Raw genomic sequence first — 21,379 nt, 5'->3', positions numbered from 1 at the left:
GGGAGATGAAGGGGCTTGTTCCCAATGTTATCCTACAAAGGACAGAAGCATAGCATAGGCAAACATATGCTTACTTACCCCCAGGCTCTGATTTTCCCATTTGTCACTATGAATAATTTGGGTGTCGTTGGGGGCATGCTCTTCCACTCGTTCCAGTGAGAGGTGCCGAGTAGTTGCAGGTTCGAGTATTCCTCCGTTAGGGTCTAACTGAAGGATGCAATACCTGTCGGCAAAGAAATGCAGAATTCAACTATGTAGACCTCTTCAGGACACTTCACACGATTGAGGAAGGCGCGTTCCAGCGACTATCACAGTTTGCAGGCGACGATGGGCGGCCCAGTCACGATCACATGAGCTGCTCCTGCACAGGTTCTGTTGTCGCTTTCTCCCCGATTTCTAGCTTCATGTGGTAAAAGCTGACAACAAACCTCTGTGCTTGAACACAGATGGTTCTGGCAAGGTAGCCCGTGAGAGAGATGGTCAGTCCACTGGCCAGTACAGGGACACTTCCAAAGGCTCTGAAGGGCTGGACCTCTAAGGTGCACAGACCAGTTGGTCCCGCTAGTCCACGGCCACATCAGCCATCATTTTTGGGTCATCAACGGTCTGCTCTTCAAGAGGTTCTTGGCTCCGAATTGGATCTGAAGATTAGCTGCAGAAGTACTTATCCAAAATACAAGTCCAAACCATTCTTTTCTAATGGAATGGTTTTTTTTGTGTCACAGAGAGAACCATTTGTATGAGTTAGTGTACCAAATTCAAATAATGATGGGTGAGGAAAATGGCAGATCTTTTTCTAGATGTCCACCAATGGGAAGGATCTACACATTTCAAAGAACCAGTAGTTGTCCATGGACACCAACTGGTACGCTTACGTCCCATCCCCTTTCCTCCATTCTGCATGGGCGTCCCTCGCTAGGGACCGAAGGCGGAACCTTTTTCACCAGAAAAAAACCTTCTTGCCTTTAAATTTCGAGGCGTGTGGGGGCGTGGCCCTGGGAGCATGCGCTCCCCTGACTCTGCCCACCGGTGCCACTCACTCCCCTTTTCCGTGTCAACGGGAACAGGCTGATTTCACCAGTGCTCCTGGGTTTGGCTTTGGCCATGTAAATCCACGTGCTCTTCCCCGGATACTTTCTTCTGTCTTTTTGGCTTCTTTATCAATCAGGTACTCAGTCCTCTGGCGCCATGCTCCTCCTGGTGCATGTCGACTTCAGCTACATCCGATCCCCACGCTCTTTGCTTCCACTGGCTTGGCCCCGACCACGGCTAGGAGGGTTGTACCGCGTGCAACACACTTTCATTGCATGATCTGCAGAACAGATTAGCTAGGTGGAGGGAGCTCTTCGAGAATTCTCCTCCAGAGGACTTGAAGGACTTCGTCAGGCTTAAGTCAAGGCCCAAGGGAGGGCTGCTCTTTTCCAGCGCACCCCGCAAGGTCGACTTCTTCCCAAGGAAATGTCCAAGGGAGGGACCTCTCAGTTTCACACCAGCACGGGTATCGAGGCTAGTTCAGCTACCGGCCGCCAGGCCGAGGGGTCTGTAGATCCTTCCGGAGACAGTGCTGAGGGCCCGCAAGGTTCTTTACCAGGTGTACACCCGGGTGGCTACGGTCTTGTACCGGCAACCTGTCAGAGGGGGCCCAGTGAGGCAAGCACCATGACTTCGGCACGTGACATGCAGCTCGACAAGATGGCCGCCACGCCAAACAAGATGGCCGCTCATTTGAAACCACCCCGAGGAACGGAGCAGCTGGGAGAATGAGTTACAAGGTGGGACTGGTGTCAACCCGCTAGGGGCCTACAGCTTATCCATCAGCATTCGCAGGGCAGGTTTACCCCGCAACAAGCTAGACAGAGTATGCACCGGCCCGAGTAGCCGCCCGCGACCCCGTCAACATCACCTGCCACCCCGCCGGCCTGCAAAGACAGGTTCTTTGAAAAGTTCCTCACTCTCATGAGATGATCTCAGATGGGGGCAATCCTTAAGGATGTGATCAGGGACATGCACCTTCCCGCCCCTCCAACTGCGACTATAGTCATTCCTCCTATGGCTCCAGCGCTGCAGGCCCCAGTGCAGCCCCTACTGCCCACGCCGGCTTCTTCGATTCTGGCTCCCCTGCCTCCCACAGTTCAGGCGGTTCCGTACCAGCCACTGCTGCAGCCTCCAGCTCTGGTCTCCACACCTCGGCCCTCAGTGCCCAGCACTCCTCCAGACCAGCCGGACGCCCTGGTGTACACAGATGTGGAAGACAACCCTGTTAGGCAATATTGTCAGTACCCTGTGGGAGACTGCACCAGCCTTGTCCTCTTGGCAACAGTTAACCCAACCTTTGGTATAAGCATGTACTACACAAGTTGGTAGTGACTGAGCAGCCATGCTTATCTGAAGAGGGGTCAATGTGAGCTTTAGGGTTGTAACATAGGGATTCACAGTGACAAGTATCCAAATAAACACTCAACTCAAAGTTTCTTGATAAAACAATTATTTATTAATTTAAGTCAGTTGAATAAGCCTTCTTTAGAAGGAGGCGCAAAAATATGTAACACAAAAATATACTTCAAAATACACACTTTGTTTCTTTAAATCAGTAGATACTCATTGGGGATGGAACACAGACAATTCCCACACCCTGAGGTGACTTAAATAACTAGGACGCTGTGGACATTGATATATCACTGGTACATTTGGAGCAATGCTGAGTTTGGTGTCAAAGAAAAGGTTTTAGGCAATAAAACAATGGTTAACAAATATTATTAAGCAGGTAAGTACTTTTGAACCCCCAATGCAAAATAAATGGACCCTTTCCCAGCTACACAAGTTATGGAGTTGTGTGGCTTTTGTTGAGGGATAGTTAAAGCACAACGTCAGAGGATAGAAGAGCCTTTCAGGGAGCCAGGAGAGCCAATGTCAATTGAGCAAAAGTCTAGGTGAGCTGACGCACTTCTTGAAGGTAAGTAAAAAGTCTTGCACAGTGCTTTAGAAGTCTTTTTAGAAAAACAGAATCACTATAGGGCCACAAGCTGGGAGGCTTGTGAGGGGCAAAGCTGCAAGCAACTCTGCAAAAGCAACCAAGACAAGTCTCAACTGAGAACAAGCAAGGCTACACAACAAGAGGTAAGTTCCCTTAGTTGTACAGTACCTTTGGTTAGAAGTTGTTGGTTCCAGCGGACTTCTGTTCTTGTGTAGGTCTGCAGATCCTGTTGTTCCTGGGCCTCAGTCGTTGGGACAAGAGGGAGGATGTCTGGGGACTCCTGCACTACAAATTGAAGGACAGCGGCAGCAATGGGCAAACTTTAAATCAGCTGCACTTCGTGGTTTCAGCTCCTCGCGTCTCTTCCAAATAGCAACACTACGGTTCTCCGATACCACTTCGGACTTCCATCTCATCTGGGGTCCAGCACTCTATTAAGGTGGCTCAGGCTTGGTCAGTCCTGCTTCCTGGTATTCCGGAGGATCTTCGTGTAGCTCGGGTCCAACTTAGATACTCACTCGATGCTGGTGTCCTCTCCCTGACACTTGGGTTCCTGCAGCAGCAATGGAAGTATAGCCAGCTTCGAGACGATTTCCAGATGCGCTCGTCTTGGGGTCGATTGGTCCCAAGGGGAGTAGTAGTCTGTTGCAGGTCTTCTCTAGTCGAGGGTGAATTGAGCTTCAGCACAGCAGCAGGGCTTCACCGGGCAAACCAATGGTCCAGGAGTAGCAGTAGGCGTCTAGTCCAAGTTCTTCTTCGGATGCCTTCGTCCAGTGGTCGACTCTGCCTTCCAAGCTAAAAGCCTCTCCTTTTATGCAGGTTTCCCCCATTCATTCGTAGCCTAGCTGGCAATCACACAGCAGGGTGGCTGTCCTCCGAGGACAGCCCTCCAGCCAATCACTCTTGGGTGCATTATTGTAACCAAGGAGACTAAGCACAGGGAGCTTCGGGCACCTCCGGCACTTCCTGCCCCTGCCAAACATGATGGAGCCAGAGGCGGGCTTCACTCGTGAATCCCACCAAAGACAAAACGATTACCTTTGGGAAATCTAAGACACTTCCCTGTGCCAATGTCACAATATAAAGATGCCTATGGAGTTTGTCAGACTCCAAAGTCAAAAGAAAGAGTCCAAATCACAGAAAAATACATGAGTGGGGAAAAAGGTTTCCTCAACCAGGGTCCAAGGGGGAATGCCCTGTGGATGAACTGGTCAGGGAAATGTGCTTATCCCTCCCACGCCCCACCACCACCACCCCTCAGCAAGATAATGCACAAGATACACCAGGGACAAGTAACTCTACTCCTGGTTGCTCCTATGTGGGCCAGACCACCTTGGTTTCCACATTTGCTCAAGCTGGCAATGTGCTACCCAATCTAGCTCCTGTGCCCGTACTACATGCTTACACAACACAAGGGAGCATCCACCCGCACCCTCAGTCTATGAACTTGGCAGCTTGGTTCCTGAAGTCAGAGTTTGGCCATTTAAATCTTCCACAAAGGTGTATGGATATCGTAAAAGAGGCACGAAAACCCAACACCTGCTACTGCTATTTTAATAAGTGGAAGAGATTTGTCATATTGTGCAGTCACAAACGCCAAACCCAACAGGATTCTCTCCAGCTAACGTTCTGCACTACATACTCTACCTACTAGACTCGGGCCTAGTATTTAATTCCATCTAAGTGCATCTGGCGGCCCTGTCCGCTTAGACCACTTCACAGAACAAGGTGTCCTGGTGGAAAGTCCATTTCATTAAAGAGGCTATACCCCCAATTTCCCACCCTCCCCCGGGTTGGGATCTCAATGTTGTGTTCTCCAAGCTCATGCGTCCACCCTTTGAGCCTTTGCAAAAGACCAGCCTAAAACACCTGACTTACAAAACTGCATTCCCAGTAGCTATCACCTCCATAAGACGAGCTACAGGCTTTGTCCGTACAAGACCCTTTTTTCATTATACACAAGGACAGGTGAAAACCTAGGATGCGTTCTGAGGACACACCTAAGTTCATTTCAAAGTTCCATGTAAATCAATCCATGGAACTTGCTACCTTCTTTCAAAATCCATCTAACTCAGCAGAAAGAAGCCTCCATAGATTTGATGTACGGAGGGCTGTCTTGTACTATGTGAGTAAAACTAAACCTCTCAGGAAAACAGACCAACTTTGTTTCCATAGCACCTGGAAGAGAAGGTGATCACATATCAAAGAACACCATCTCCAGGTGGATAGTCATTTGCATGCAGCTCTGCTTTTCCCCATCCAAGAAAGTCTTACCTTTCACCCCCAGGGCTCACTCTACCAGAGGTACAGGAACTACCTTAGCTTTAATTGCAAATGTCCCTCTAGACGCCATTTGCAAAGTTGCTGCATGAGTTCTGTCGATACGCTCGCACAGCATTACCTCATTGATATGCTCTAAAGCAGATTCACAGGTTGGACAAGCAGTTCTAAATAGTATTTCTGGTGCTTATATCAGCTTAGATCACATGCGCTCACCCTTCCTCCCCTACTGGAGTAGAAGGCGCATAGATGTTTTCTGGGTTGTCGCTGTTTTCTGCTTTAGCACATCTCTACTCGCGCTACACTTCATGCAACCTCATGTCAGTAATACTTTGCAGTCCCTCAGATCGATTGTTTCTAACACGCCCTGTCGACGTCTGTTTTCGAGTTCCGAAAACAAATCTTGTAATACCCTGCACCTTCCACTAGATGTCGAACTATGCAGGGCATGTGAATCTAAGCAGATACAAGCACTATAAATACGATTAAAGTGAGTAATGTATCCCATATATATGGCTTTCCTGACCTGAGAAGGCAAGAAGGTCAAACTACATTATGGTCCAAGAACAAGCACAAATCTCATGGCTCGGCCATTTTAGGGCACTAGCCACGTTTAATAGCCACACGCGGTAATCGCGAATGTGCACACTCAAAATAATGCATAAACTAAAAAATGTAACTGCTGCAACCAGCTAGTCTTTGGACACTTAAAGTAACCAGAAGACCGGTGTGTAAAAAGCTAGGGTGATACAAATTATCCCCATTGCACTGCATTGGAAGATATAAGAAATATAAAAATAAAAGAATTTCAAAGAAAAACAGTTTTCCAGTACTGATAGTCTGACAAACTGATAATTTTCCCATAAGAAATTGGCATAAGGCTTCCCTTCAAAAAGTCAGGACAGGATCAAAAACGGAGCAAAAAGAATGGGATACCATGGGAAAAAATGAAGGCAAAGTTGCAAAAAGAACATCTTTTCTAAAACTGGCACTTGCTACTGCAGGGTTCTCACTTGCTATCACAGGGTCCTGTGCAAGCATGGGAGTGGGCCTGTGATGGATTGCATTTTTTTGGTACCGGGGCTGGAGCATTTGCAAATGATTTAAACGTTTTTACTTTTCATTGTGTCATTCTGTATTACAGCTTGATGAGGAAAACAATGGTTCCTATTTTACCTATCCTAGGACCCTTTAGTTTTCTGCTGTATCACTCTAATTCAGACACCTCATTTTCTTCCTCAGGCCGCTGCCAGTGCCACAGCTCCAAGCTGGAGACCATTCCGACAGCGATGACGATACAGAATACATGTGTCCGTCATCGCGGCCTGTGGTGCCTTCTGTCCCAGCTGGATTGACCTCTGATGTCATGAGACCGTCGAGTCCAGCAGTACGGTGAGGCGTCAATGAATTAATTGCTTCTTACTTTGCTGCACTCAAAGCCTTTAATGAACAAGCAGATGAATAAAATGATTTGTACAGTTCAGGAATCTGTTTTATATCCACTTGCTTTGGATAATATGCCACCTAGGTTTGAGTTAGTCTACAGTATTCCAACTGGTTTTCAGCACTACAAAGATTTGTTTTGACACTCCATGGTACAAGGAAGTGGTGTACTGTCTAGAAGAGTTGCACTTTCTTAATCTGCCATTCTACTCGCTCACCTTCCCAACTGATAAGAACTAGCCTGAACCATAAACCGAACAGAAAAAGTATTTCTTAGAAATGTTATAATTCAATGAGAGCCTGCACGCTTCATCTCCCATGAGTATGACACCACCAAGTCACCCCTTGCTACCTTTTTTGTATTCACTTCCTTTAATTCCTATTGTCTTAAATGTATTTTGGGACCATAGCATATTCTCCAGCATTGGATCTTTCATGGATTCACATGCTTAGAATATTCCCCGTTGACAGACTGGGAAAACTCATTAAGCTTATAAAGCCGTTTCCCATAGGAAAACGTTCGACACTTTTGTGTCCTATCTACGTTGTTTTGGGCCGCACACGCACGCCCCACTAGGACGTAGTGGTATAAATGCCCTGCCCCCGCGGCTCCCTTCAGATTTCAACTGTCTCCAAAGTGGGTGCACCTCGTGTAATTTCTACGTGGTTCGGTTGTGCTTTTGCAGTTTTTCTCCTGATGTTGGGAAAAGCACTTTCCCGCTCGTGCGCTACGTGCGGACTAAAGGTGTACGAGGGGGGCGGACATATGGACTGCATATACTGTCTGCACCCTCATCACTCGGCTGACAAGTGCGACATATGTAAGGGCTTTTCCCAGAAGACTCTTAAAGATCGGAGTCGCAGACTTGTAGCATGGTTGAACGACGGAGCGGGGGGCATAGCCGCCTTCGGAGGTGGGCGCCACACGCAGCGCGGTCTCAGTGTCAAAATCTTCAGGGGCCCCTGCGCCGCTCATCGTCGTCAGAACCCCCGGTAAAGAAATTGCGACTGGTGGACAAGGAATCGTCTGTAGGCCATTCCAGAGACTCTTCTTCGAAGAAGGCCTCTTCGTCCTCATCTCCAGCGAGGAAAGACGAAGAAAAATCTAAATCATCCTCGGGCGATCGTCATATATCGGCCTCGAGTCGAGAGGCAGAGAAACACAGGTCAAGTTCAGAAAAGGCGGGAACAACGCATAAGCCTGCACAACCACCACCACCACCGTCGTCGACGGTAGGGCAGTCGTCAACTACTTCTCTGCCACTGACGCAGTTGACATCAACAGTTCCTGGACCGCAGGCGGCGACGATGACGGGGCCGACTATCGCTTTGTCGACGGAAATCCCGCAAGAGGCCTGGCGTCCAGAGGTCTTCGACCCAATTTTGCCAGAGGCACTTCTACAACAAGAGGCCTGGTCGGTGTCCTCGGGAGACGAGGGTGAGAGAATAGCTGCCCCTGCAGACCTGGGGTTACAACTTACCACACCCCTCTCGGGGAGCATTCCGGGTTCTGTCCCCCTGCTCAATCCGCAATCATTTTTGTCATTGGAGGTTTTGTCCACGTTGCAAACTCTGCTGAAGACATTGGATGACAGACTACCTCGAACAACTCCGGCCAGGTCGGTCGTCGACGACCTGGGCCCGTCTCGTCGCCCACCACCTTCAACCCCCGCGGCAGTGCAGCCGGAAGCAAACCTCTCGGCCCCACGACGCGAGGAAGGGGAACTGTTGGATTCGGAATCAGGCAGCAGAGCCTCGTCAGTGGTCTCCCTTTCCCCCTCCTAACCTGGGAGTCCGATGCAGAATTGGAAGCCCCGAGGAGCCCGGCTCAGCCGTCTCCCCCAGACGATATCGGGTCATGTCACAACATGATGGCCAGGGCTTGTACGGAATTTGGGCTGGCCCAAGAAGAAGAAAAAAAGGACTGTTTTCTTTTCGACCACATGGGGAAAAGGAGAAGGTCGGTGTTTTCAGTGCCCATCCTGGATCATGTGTGGAAGGAAGGACTTCAAACCATGCGTCGCCCTTTCTCAGAGCCAGCGATAAAGGGTCTTCTAGAGAAAAAATTCAAAGCCCAGGACTCTACTCCCAAGTGCCTTTCCTCACAACCAACTCCTGACTCTGTGGTATCGGCGGCAGTGGCAAGAAAGGCGAGGGCTCAACATAAGTGTACGACCCCCCCGGAAAGTGATGCCAGACTGGATGCTTTCGGCAAAAAAGTCCTGTCGGTAGGTGCTACAGCAGTGAAGGCAGCCAATTCTCTAGCCATAGTTGCTAGATACGACAGGGAGATGTGGCATCGGCTGGCTCCTATACTGGAACACCTTCCGGATGAACATTGCAAAGAAGCTATGTTGCTGGTCAGGGAAGGTGAAGAGGCTTCAAATCATGCCATAAACATCGCAGTAGACCTTGCAGAGTCGGGGTTTAAGCAGGTGAACAACAGTGTGGTTCTCTGACGGCAAGCATGGCTAAAATGCACCAACTTCCGACCGAAGGTACAGTACAAGGTACTCTCTATGCCTTTTGAAGGAGACCTCCTCTTCGGCGAGAAGGTGGACGAAGCCCTGAAGGGCATGAAGGAGGACTCGGACACTGCACATTCCTTGGGGGCCCCTCCAGAGTGGTCGGAGTTTCCGGTCTTTTCGTCCCTTCAGGGGAGCATCGGGGAATTCCAGATTCTCGACATCGAGGGACAGACCCTTCGGTAGGCCAGCATATTCCTCTCAGGGATACAGGCGAGCTTCGCAAGCGGCTAAATGTTGCCGGGACTACCAGGCCCCCAAGAAGAGAGCAGGTTACTCGTCATTGACGAGGGATAAGCAGAACAAGGACCAGCAATGACTGGCATCGGAACGTACTGGGGGGCAGTGAATCATGTTACATCAATGAATGTGAGCTAATAACAGATGAATGGGTGTTGGACACAGTAAAATACGGACATTCCCTGCAATTCAAAAGCAACCCTCCGCACATTCCACCGGTGGGTGTAGCTCAATCCCATCTAAGCGTGTTGCTGCAGGAAGTAGCACTTATGCTACAAAAAGGGGCTATAGAACTAGTCCCGTCGTCACAAAGGGGTCAAGGGGTTTATTCCCGATACTTTGTGGTGAAAAAGCCAAATGGAAAGTGGCGTCCCATCCTAGACCTGCGCGAGCTAAACAAATCGTTGAAAAACAAAGTTCAAGATGCTCATTCTCCAGGAGGTGATCCGGTCAGTTCAAAAAGGGGATTTTCTGGCGTCTCTGGACCTGCAGGACGCGTACTTCCACATACCGATGTGTCGGCGACACAAGAAGTACCTAGGGTTTGTGGTAGGACGGACTCACTACCAGTTCACAGTTCTTCCCTTTGGACTGAAATCTTCCCCCAGAACGTTCACAAAATGCTTGGCTCGGGTGGCATCCTGCTGAGAAGGCAAGGCCACCATGTATACCCGTATCTCGACGACTGGTTGGTGAGGAGGTCCTCCCCTATGTCGACGCACAGGAGTCTACAGGACACCATGAGCCTCTTGCAACGGTTGGGGTTTGCTATAAACTTAGAAAAATCCTCGTTAACGCCGTCAAGAAGCTTGGTGTTTCTGGGTGCACAGTTCGAGACCCAGTTAGGGTTAGTCAGACCATCCCTCGACAGGATCTCCAGGCTCAGTCGATTGGCAAGTCGGTTGAAAATCAATTCCAGACTGTTGGTGAGAAAATGTACATCAATCCTGGGGGCTATGGCGTCCTGCATTCCTCTGGTGCCCAACTGCCGCCTGTTCATGAGTCCGGTGCAACAGTTTTTAGTGGATCGTTGGACGCAGGCTGAGGGCCTCTGGTCAGACAGGCTGACCGTCAACGAGCTCCTGTTAGCTCTTCGGTGGTGGAAGAGAGTTCAGAATATATCCAAAGGAGTACCCCTACAGGAGCTGGAGTTCCGGTTCACCGTAGTGACGGACGTGTCCCTAACTGGCTGGGGAGCGCACATGGGCACTCTACAGACACAAGGCCGTTGGTCTCAGAAGGAATCTCTCCTGCACATCAACGTTCTGGAATTGAGAGCGGTACGCTGGGCCCTGAGGGCGTTCCTGCCTCACATCAGGGGGGTCCACAGTGAGAGTTTTGACTGACAACACCACAGCGATGTTTTACTTAAGGAAGCAAGGCGGCACACGATCCAGAACCCTCTCCATCGAGGCTCAGGTGTGGCACTGGGCTCTAAAACACGATATATCCATCGTAGCTCATCACCTTCCAGGAGTAAGGAACGAGCAGGCGGACTCGCTCAGCAGAAATATGGACCAGATTCACGAGTGGGAAATAGACACCGTTCAATTGTCGAAGGTCTTCGAGAAATGGGGGCGGCCTCTGCTGGATCTCTTCGCCACGAAAACGAACAAGAAGTGCGAGATGTACGTCAGCAGGTGGCCACAGGAAGATTCTGTGGGAGAAGCGTTTTCCTTCCCATGGACGGGCAAGTTCCTCTACGCCTTCCCTCCGTTTCCGATACGGAGAACTCTGCAGTGGATACGCAGGTACAGGTGCCGAGTCATCCTGGTGGCGCCGTGTTGGCCGAGACAGCCATGGTTTTCCGACCTGCTTCACCTGTCAGTGGATCACCCGATAACGTTCCCGAAGGTTCCCAACCTCTTGTCCCGGGACGAAGGAACAGTGTGGCATCACAATCCGAGCAGTCTCAACCTCACAGCTTGGCTCCTGACTTTTCAGAATTTGGTGCCCTGAACATTCCCTCGGACTGTCGGAAGATCTTACAGGCTGCGCGGGCCCCTTCCACCAACAAGTCCTACAGGTGTAAGTGGAGAAGATTTTGTATGTGGTGTCAAGTACAGGCAGGAGTGGAACCTCTGAGGGTTACTCCGGAGCAGCTTCTTCCGTATCTACTACATTTGGCGAAGAGTGGATTATCCTTTTCATCACTAAAGGTTCACCTGGCGGCCATCTCTAGGTTCACAAGAGGGGGGAAATCAACGCCCTTGTTTAGCGACAGGTTAGTGAAGCACTTCATGAGAGGTTTGTTCCAGACGTTCCCTCCGGTTAAGCGTAACTTGGTACTGGCAGGGTTAATGAAACCACCCTTTGAGCCGACGGCCACATCGTCGATGAAGTTTTTATCATGGAAGGTGGCTTTTCTAATAGCTATAACATCGGTTAGACGGATCTCAGAGTTGCAAGCATTGGTCATAGACCCTCCGTATCTCAGATTTTTCAAAGACAAGGTGATTTTGTCAACAAGTCCTAGTTTCATCCCGAAAGTTCCTACGACTTATCATAAACACTCATCCATTGTCCTGCCCACCTTCTTCGCGACCCCGTCATCACCTGCGGAGAAGGTTTTACATACCTTGGATGTCAAGAGAGCTCTAAAATGTTACCTTCATCGAACTTAACAACTTCGATCTACACAGCAACTCTTCGTTGCATATGGGCCTTCGGCAAAGGGGAAGGCAATTTCAAAACACAGACTGGCCCGATGGGTCTCGACGACGATTGCCTTCTGTCATTCAAAAGCGGGGAAACCGCTACAAGGACGTCCGACAGCTCGCTCAACCAGGGCGACTTCGTCGACGGCGTTGTGGGCGGGGATTCCACTGACAGACATTTGCAGGGCGGCAGCATGGTCAGTGCCTCATACATTCACCCGCCACTACTGCCTCGAACGACAGCATGCGGACGAGATACAAATGGGACAAGCAGTCTTGCGACATCTTTTTCAGTAAGGTAAGCCCTTTTCTTCGAGAAGGGTCTATGCTGGTTTGGAGATTAATAAAATATATATATATATATAATTTTATTAATCTGCTTAGAATCACATGCTGTGCATAGTCCGACATCCAGTGGTCACTGCAGAGTATTGCATTTTGTTTTTCGTAGTCGAAAAGGGGACGTCGACAAGGCGTGTCTGTAACACTATCCCTATAGTGACATGCAGTGTACCCACAACCCCTCACGCGTCGAGGTCCCGCAGATTGTTTTTTCCCGCCCAGTTATTGGTCGCCTTTATGCGGAGCTCCTCGAGAGACATTGCAAAATCATTTCCTCGACCCTTGGTCGTTTATTATTATTAACCATAACACATAGATCCCTCCCTCGACGTAGCTGCCAAGCTGTTCTCCGCCAAGCAAGATCTTCGACGGAGGGACGAGCGGAGGAGATCCTTCGGCGCTGCCGAACACGTGGCCGGGCCTCGCCGGCTTAACACAGTAGGGAGAGTGGGGTTGTTGGTCATTTCTTTGTTAACACTCTGAGAATGCCTTTCTCTTTCCCCTCCCTCGAGGTCATAATCACATTTCACGCCCTCAGCTATGGAGAGGACGCCCTTTAGGTTTTGCCCGCGTTGCAAGGGCAAGTTTACCTGGAAGGGCAAGCACAAACGGTTTAACCGTTGCTTGCCCCTCGATCACAAAGAGGACGGCTGTGCGGCCTGTAAATTACTTAAACCCAAAACTTTAAAGGACCGCAGGGTCAAAAGGTGGGCAGCCTATGCGATGTCTAGGTCTGACTCCTCGCCAGCTGCTGCCGCCGCCGAATGTGACGAGGACAGTGATTACACGGCCTCCACAACGGAGGTTGTAGACCTCGCGAAGGAGCGCTCCAGCTCCTCGTCGTCCGGCCCCGACAAGCCCGGCTCACGCCCCGCTTATGGGGATGAACACCCCGGCGACAAGGACGAACACAGGAAAACACATAAGCACATAGCCCACGGCACACATTCGTAAAAGACGAAGGCAGCCATAGAGTCAACGGAGGCGTCGGGCCCACCGGCGTGTTCCGCCGACCGTAAGGGTCGCAAGCCCTCCCCACCACCGCTTCCGCGACTGGGCTTTCTGTAAAATAAGGGCACTGACCCCAAATCCTCGGGCGACGCGCCTCGCAAGAGTGCATAGGTTGCCAGTAAAGACTCGGCACCACCTAGCGCGACGGCGAGTGATCCCTCGACGGAGAAGCTGATCGCCGAAAGCCTTGCGCGTATAGCTTCTAAAGACGACCAGAGACGGACGACGGGTGACGCGTCGAAAACCGCTCACAAGGCCAAAGAAACGCTGAGGACGCCGGAGGGTAGGCTGGGACAGCTCCCACCGTCGACAGAAGACCCTAGCCAGCGAGATGGTTTCTCAGAAGGCGAAGGGACTCTATCTTCGACGCTATGGGACAGAACTAAGGAACTCCCTTTTCACTCCCAGACCGCTCTGGCCTACCTTACTGGATTGCAGAGAGGTTCCAGTCATGTATGGACAAGCTAGACAGGTTCATGGCCATCCCAGAAAATAGGACACCCAAGAGGCCAAGGGAGGTACTCCAGGAGGGGCCATGGGCTAAATACCCGAAGCTCTTTGACCCCCTACAGGAAGACATGAACTCTTACGACCTCACTGAAGAGGACTCACTTCCAGGAAGAGGACGAGTTTGTGAATAATGAAGACCAACAAGAGGGAGAAGGTTTTCATGACACTAACATAGGTGAGGAGGGCTACGAGGAGGACCCAGGTGAAGGTGGCTTACAGCTCTGGCAGTCGCCATCAGGGTCTACAGACCCCGACATTATAGATATTTCTTCTCCTCAGACCACACCGGTCAGGAACCCATCTCCAGTAGACGATCAGCCCACCTTCAATGCGCTACTGAAGAAGGCAGCAGCGCATTTTGGAAGTTGAAACTGGGGCGATCACCCCAGATACTGATTTCCTCGAAAGGATTATTAAAAGAAAAACCTCCCACTAGTCAAACTATTCCTATCCTCGCCTCGGTTAAGAGACGACTCACCCCATCGCTGTCCACCCCCGCGCTGGTAAGAGGGGTCAATCCAAGAATCGAGAAATTGTTCTCACCCTCTGTCATACCCATTATATATCAGGGGTCACTCAGTCCCGGACTCCTTAGTGGTGACTAACACAAGGAAGAGGGCTGGGGTTCCACTGTCAACCAGCGAGGCACCCCCAGATAAAGAAGGGATAAAGCTTTATGCCTTGGGCAAAATAATTTCTGCATCGGCAGTGTTTTCAATTAGGATTGCCAATAATAATACATTGGTGGCAAGCTACGCTGATGCTCAATGGGGAAAGCTTGAGCAGGACATCGAAGAAGCCCCTGAACCTCTAAGAACTCACCTATTGGCTACAGTTACAGAAAGAGCTATGGTCAACCAGAGCATCATTAAGAACACTCTTGATGCGGCAGAAACTGCTGGCCGTTCTTTGGTGCAGGGAATTCTGCTGAAGCGTCACGTCTGGCTTCGCAATTCCGGTTTCAAGGCAGAAACGCAGGCGTCGCTCATTAATAAGCCAATAGAAGAGTCAAATCTCTTTGGAAGGGCAGTGGACGATGCACTGGAAAATGCGAAGAAAAAAGAAATAATTTGACACCAAAAGACCTTAGACCAAATCTCAAAGCCTCCAAACAGGGCGGGGATTTGGGAACACACGCTTTTTTCGTGGCCAACACCACCAACAGCAGCAACAGCATTAAACTGCGGGCAACTGGCCCTCTAATCAGGGTACCAGTAACCAGTATAACCAAAGAGGACAACGCCGTGGCAAGGGCAGAGGCTGGGACTCCAGCCCCAGAGGCACCCCGGCAAGTAACACCAAATGACCCGAAGGTTCGGGTCCCCTCCCATGCGTCTCCGGTTGGGGGCCGGATGACATCGTTCCTTTCAGCATGGGAGGGAATAACATCAGACCGGTGGTTGTCAACCGTAGCCCACGGATACTGTATAGAGTTCAATCGGTCCCCCACCTACAGACCTCCAAGGGCACGACGCCTGTCACTAGAACACGTAGTCATCCTCCTGCAAGAAGTAGAACAGCTGCTACAGAAAGGAGCAATAGAGGTTGTGCCCCTGTCTCAGGTAATGGAAGGTATTTATTCAGTGTACTTCCTTGTACCCAAAAAGTACCTAACCATGCGCCCTGTACTAGATCTGCGCCCAGCGAACAAATTTGTAAAACCACAAAAATTTTGTATGGTAACATTACAGGAGGTAATTCCCCCTGCTATCTCAGGGGGACTACATGACAACACTAGACATGAAAGATGCATACTTTCATATTTTGATGTTGCCAGCACAAAGAAAATACCTCAAGTTCATGATAGAGGGCAAACACTACCAGTTCAGAGTGCTACCCTTCGGCATAGCGTCTGCACTGAGGGTATTCACGAAGGTACTGGCAGTGGCAGCGGCCCACCTGCGCAGGTTGTCCATACCGGTATACCCTTACCTCGACCACTGGCTCATAACAGGGGAGTCCTACGAGACATGCTTCTCAAACACCCAGAAGACAGTAGACCTTTTGTTCCAACTGGGCTTCTCCATCAACGAGAAGAAGTCCAGCTTAAACCCCAGCCAAATCAAACAATTCCTAGGGGCTCTAATTCGAACAAAGAACGGCCTCGCCTTCCCCTCCGAGAGGGTCCAAAATATGCTGTTTCAGATCCCTCAATATGTGGCCGGTCAAGAGGTGACGGTACGCAAAGCAATGCGCTTGCTAGGAATGATGGCGTCATGTATTTATTTGGTACCTCACGCGCGCCTGCGCATGCGCCCAATGCAAGAGTGGCTCAACAGCCAGTGGTGTCAGGCCAGCGGACAATGGGACGATCTAGTGGTGGTCTTGCAGGCCTTGGTTCTCTCGCTACGGTGGTGGTCGAAGGAAAACCTGGTAATAGGGAAACCATTTGCCACCCCCGCAGTGGAAGCCACTCTGACCACAGACGCATCCCTCACAGGATGGGGGGGCTCACCTATCCCATCGGACTGCTCACGGAGTCTGGACTCCGAGCGTAGCTTCCAAGCACATACTTATTAAAGCTACTTGCGGTGTTCAAGGCACTAAAAGCCTTCCAGACACACCTACAAGGGAAGACAGTGATGGTCCTCACGGACAGCACCTGTAACGCTCACCTGATTCCCGTAGAGGCGCCGGTCTTGACTGGGCGTATACCGTATCTTCAAAGGTGACGTGTAACACACGGCTGGCTCTTTGGGCTGGACCTCTGTGCACTGTATGTTTGACTCGAAGGGTAAGATGTCTGCAGATAGAAAATATGGGATTAATGAACTGGGTTATTGAATGTCTCTCTCTTCTTCCCTTTCTCTTCTCCTGTAGAACCCCGAAGGTTAACGCTCTCACCTTAGGTAAGTGAACGCCGTGCTCTCCATCTGCCTCGGGGCAGGGTGCTGTAACCAGTTTCTTCACTAGATAAGGGGAGCAGGCCTCTTGACTTCAGAGGACTGCTGTCCGTCGTTTACTGCACGAACAGTAAGTTTCGAGTAAAGTCTTTAGTAATGATGTCTCTTGTTTTGCAGGGTTCCGGCGATGGTGGATGACGGGCTGAAGTGAGTTGAAGATGGAGCCCGTGTGATGAATAGAAGCGCCTGGAAGCACGTAAGTAAGCGCTTGTTGCCTGCTTCACGATGCGCTCTAACTGTCTTTTTATTTTGCAGGTACAAGTTCGGAGCGGCTGCAGGGTGCCGGAATACCCACTGGGTTAGATGTGGGAAGGAGTAATGGCACGTGAGTATTAAAGTTCCCCAATGTCTTTAAACGCACCTTGTTTTGTCTTTCAGATGCGGGATGCAGCGCCGGAGGCCTCCAGAGCGTGCGAAGATTTGGTAAGCTTTTGTCTTTCAGATGCCGGAATGCAGTGTGAAGACCTCCGGAGCGCACGAAGAGTAGGTAAGCCTTTGTCTTTCAGAATGCAGCGCGAGGCGTTGGTGACAGCCGATGGCCCTGGTAAGTGAAGAGCTGTCACTGAAGACCGTAATGCTAACCTGTTCTTTCTTGTCTTTATAGGTGTTGCTGAAGACTGGATTCAGGATGGTAAGCCTTTTTCCTTAGGCCCAGGATCAGATGCAGAAGACACGATGAGCGTTCTGCTGCAGAGGATGCAGAATAACGCAAAGCAAGATTCATCCATCGGGTGTGGTTTAAATAGCCTCCTGTAGTGCTTAGGTGTCTCCTTCCACAGCCACGCCTAGGTAAGAAAAGAGTTCCTGCTTTCCAGAAGAGTTCCAGTGTTCTGAACCTAGGGAGTGGCTCCTGCCCCACCCAACAGGAAAAGTAGTTCCAAACAGAAGAGGATCAGAGGCTCAACTGGCAGGCAAGTAAGCAGCATGGTCTGCTGCAGGTAAGTCCACCCAAGCATTATGAGCCCGGCGCTTCCAGCGCTGGGACTGGGCATATTTATGAGCCTGGTGCCACTGGCGCCAGGACTGGGTCCAAAAGGTCCCAATTGGGACTGGTTGGCACTCGGAACCTGGGTTATGAATCTGCTTCCAAGGGAGTTGGGAAAACCCTGACCTTTTGGAAGCAGAGATCATGACAGCACCACAGCCATGTACTACCTCAACAAGCAAGGGGGCACTGACTCTCCAGGACTGTCCCAGAACATCTGGAAGTGGGCTCTCAGACACATGTTCCTAGTGTCACAACATATACCAGGGGAACTCAATCTGCTAGCAGACGAACTCAGCAGAGACTTCCCTCTGCCCTCAGAGTACAAATGGCGGTTACACGAAGACATCGTCTTCGACGTCTTCAACCAATGGGGCTCCCCAGAAATAGACTGTTCGCAACTCTGGAGAACTCACAATGCCTAGATTACACCTCCAGATACCCGCAGAACCGCTCCAAGGGGAACGGTCTCTGGATACCATGGTCAGTGAAATTTGTTTACACTCTTCCCCCCCCCCCCCCCCCCCCCCCCGACTCCTCTGCTGAACAAGATAGTGCACAAGATGCACCAGGAACCAGTCACCATGATACTGATAGTCCCGATGTGGGCCCGCCAACCATGGTTTGCGCACCTGATGGAGATGTCCCTGTCCCCACCAGTGAAACTGCCCTGCCCATACAACTTGCTGTCACAGGACAAGGGCAAGACACTACACCCATGCCCACAGAACATGAATTTAGCAGCCTGGCTCCTGAGGTCATAGAATTTGGCCATTTACAACTCCCTCAGAGATGCATGGACATTCTCAAAGAAGCTAAAAAACCCAATACTCGCCACTGCTATTCTAGCAAGTGAAAGAGATTTGTCACCTGGTGTAGAGGTAAGAGCATCAACCCAGTCCACTGCTCTCCCACACAAATTGTCCTTTACCTGACCCATGTACTGGACTCAGGTCTAGTGTTCAATTCTATTAAAGTCCATCTAGCAGCACTTTCTGCATACACCACCTCTCAACTTAAGGTGTTGTGGTGGAAAGTCCCAGTTATCAAAGCCTTCATGGAGGGGGTAAAAAGAATACACCCTCCGATGGCAAACCCAGCTCCCGGCTGGGACCTTAATGTGGTACTTACCAGACTCATGGGCTCACCCTTTGAACCCATGCACAAGGCAGCTCTTAAGGACCTCACCCTTAAGACTGCTTTCCTAATAGCTATCACCTCCATTAGGAGAGTAAGTGAACTACAGGCTCTTTCTATTCTAGACCCCTTTGTAACAGTTCACAAAGATAAGGTGGTTCTACGCACACAACCAAGGTTTGCACCAAAATTCATATCGAAATTCCATGTCAACCAGTCAATAGAACTACCAACGTTCTTTCAAAACCCTTCCAATTTCGGAGAAAAGAGCCTGCATACACTAGATGTGCGCAGAGCTGCCATGTTTTATATGGAAAGAACTAGGCCACTGAGAAAGACTAATCAGTTCTTTGTCTCGGTGGCAGCAGGAGGAGAAGGGGATGCAGTCTCAAAGTCCACTATATCTCGATGGATTGTTCAATGCATCACGCTCTGTTACACTCTTGCTAAGAGAGAACTACCCTTCAAGCCAAGAGCACACTCTACTCGAGGCACTGGAGCATTCATTGCAAACGTTCCCCTTGAGTCCATTTGCAAAGCGGCAACCTGGAGTTCTGTACACACATTTACAAAAACTACTGTCTAGATGCTCACCCTAGATCTGATTCCCAGGTGGGACAAGCAGTAATAAGACATCTTTTCTCTACTGTTCCTTCTCACAACCCACCTCCAACTCAGGGTACTGCTCGCTAGTCTATGCACAGCATGTGATTCTAAGCAGATTAACAAACATCAGAAGACAATGCATTACTTACCGTAAAAGCATTTCTGATGGTTGTGTCTGCTTAGATTCAAATGCGCCCACCCTTCCTCCCCGCTTGGATGGAAGGAACATAGACATCTTTCTACATCTCTCTCTCTTTTCTGTACTCACTCGGGTATAGAAGGCTCCCTCGGGGCAGAAAAAATACAGAGGGACCTCGACGCGTGAGGGGTTGTGGGTACACTGCACGCCACTATAGGGATAGTGTTACAGACACGCCTTGTCTACGTCCCTTTTTCGACTATGAAAAACAAAATGCAATACTCCGCAGTGACCACTGGATGTCGGACTATGCACAGCATGTGAATCTAAGCAGATATATCCATCAGAAATGCTTTTACGGTAAGTAATGCATTGTCATATATACATGTATGTATGTATGTATATGTGTATATATGTATATATACATGTATGTATGTGTATATATATGTATGTATGTATATATATATGTATATATATATTGTCTGTATAGATGTAAACGCGTGTGTTTTATGTATGCTTTTATGGCTTATACGAATATTACTTGGTGCAGTACTGTGGCACGTTTTAATTTCGAATCTTATGTGATCGTGATTCACCTTTTGCAGGATGGGGTGGGTGCCGGATTGCATTCACACCTCCTCCCTTGTTTCAGGTTCACTGCTGTGCATTCTATTCTAAGCATGTGAATCTATGAAAGATTCAATGCTGGAGAAGGGAATAGTTTCTTACCTGTAACTCCATAGCCGCAGAGTATTTCATCTTTTCTTTCGGGGACCGAAAGGGGATCTCAGTATAGGCGTTTCTGTAACACTATCCCTATCGTGATGTGTAGTGTACCCAAAATCCCTCACGTGCCGAGATCCCTCGGATTGTTTTTTTCCACGCAGATTACTGGTCGCCCTGTAGTGGAGCTCTTTCATAAGAGACTTTATCACTTTGTCTATCGACTTTGTCGATTATCCCATTAAGTCATTTCGACGGTTGTTCCTGCACTACACCGAAGACTGCTGTGGACTTTCTACGCCTAAGTCCGGCGGCAGAGCCGTTCACGTGGCCGGGCCCTCTGGCCGGCCTACACAGTAGGGAGAGTGGGGTCGGGGTGGCCATATCCTTTCAGATATGTCTCTCCTCTTTCCCCCCTCTTTACCCTCTAGGTCTGGTCATCTTCTTCATTGCCTTTCGCTATGGAAAGGACACCATTTATGTTTTTCCCCTCTTGCAAGCCAGTTATCCTTGGAAGGACGAGCACTCCAAGTGCAATAATTGTCTACCCCTTGACCACGATTAAGCGCGGTGCGTGGCCTGTAAACTCCTGCACCCTAAAACGCTTAAGGAGCGCCGCGTTAAGCAGTGGGTGGCCTACGATATGTCGCCTGCTGGATCTTCTTCCCCCACTGCTGCACCCGCAGAAAGTGATGAGGGTACTAGTGATGACCAGGCATCTGTGTCGGATGCCATCAACCTCACGACGGACACGCCTAAGTCCGCCACGCCCGTCTCCGACCCCGCTAGGCCTGACGCGAGTCACGCTATGGGGATAACACCCGGCGACATGGGCATACAAGATCGAAGCCACACTAAACACACAACCCCAACCCCGGTTTTGACAGTACCATCGAAACGGGTG

At 50.0% G+C, this 21,379-nt stretch overlaps 1 protein-coding gene across 1 annotated transcript in view; it reads left to right on the top strand.

Moving 5' to 3' along the window:
* The window catches only part of CBL (Cbl proto-oncogene), a 964,911-nt gene that overhangs the window by 805,248 nt on the left and 138,284 nt on the right, over positions 1–21,379 (top strand). The window contains exon 13 of the mRNA XM_069614372.1: positions 6,497–6,646. Coding sequence (XP_069470473.1) covers positions 6,497–6,646 — 150 coding nt within the window. The remainder of the gene's footprint in view (positions 1–6,496; positions 6,647–21,379) is intronic.

The sequence above is a fragment of the Ambystoma mexicanum genome, chromosome 9, assembly GCF_040938575.1.
Source record: "Ambystoma mexicanum isolate Mex_15411 chromosome 9, UKY_AmexF1_1, whole genome shotgun sequence".
Classification (NCBI taxonomy): Eukaryota; Metazoa; Chordata; class Amphibia; order Caudata; family Ambystomatidae; genus Ambystoma; species Ambystoma mexicanum.
Note: the sequence above shows the minus strand (reverse complement) of the source record. Positions and strands in the feature narration are given on the sequence as shown.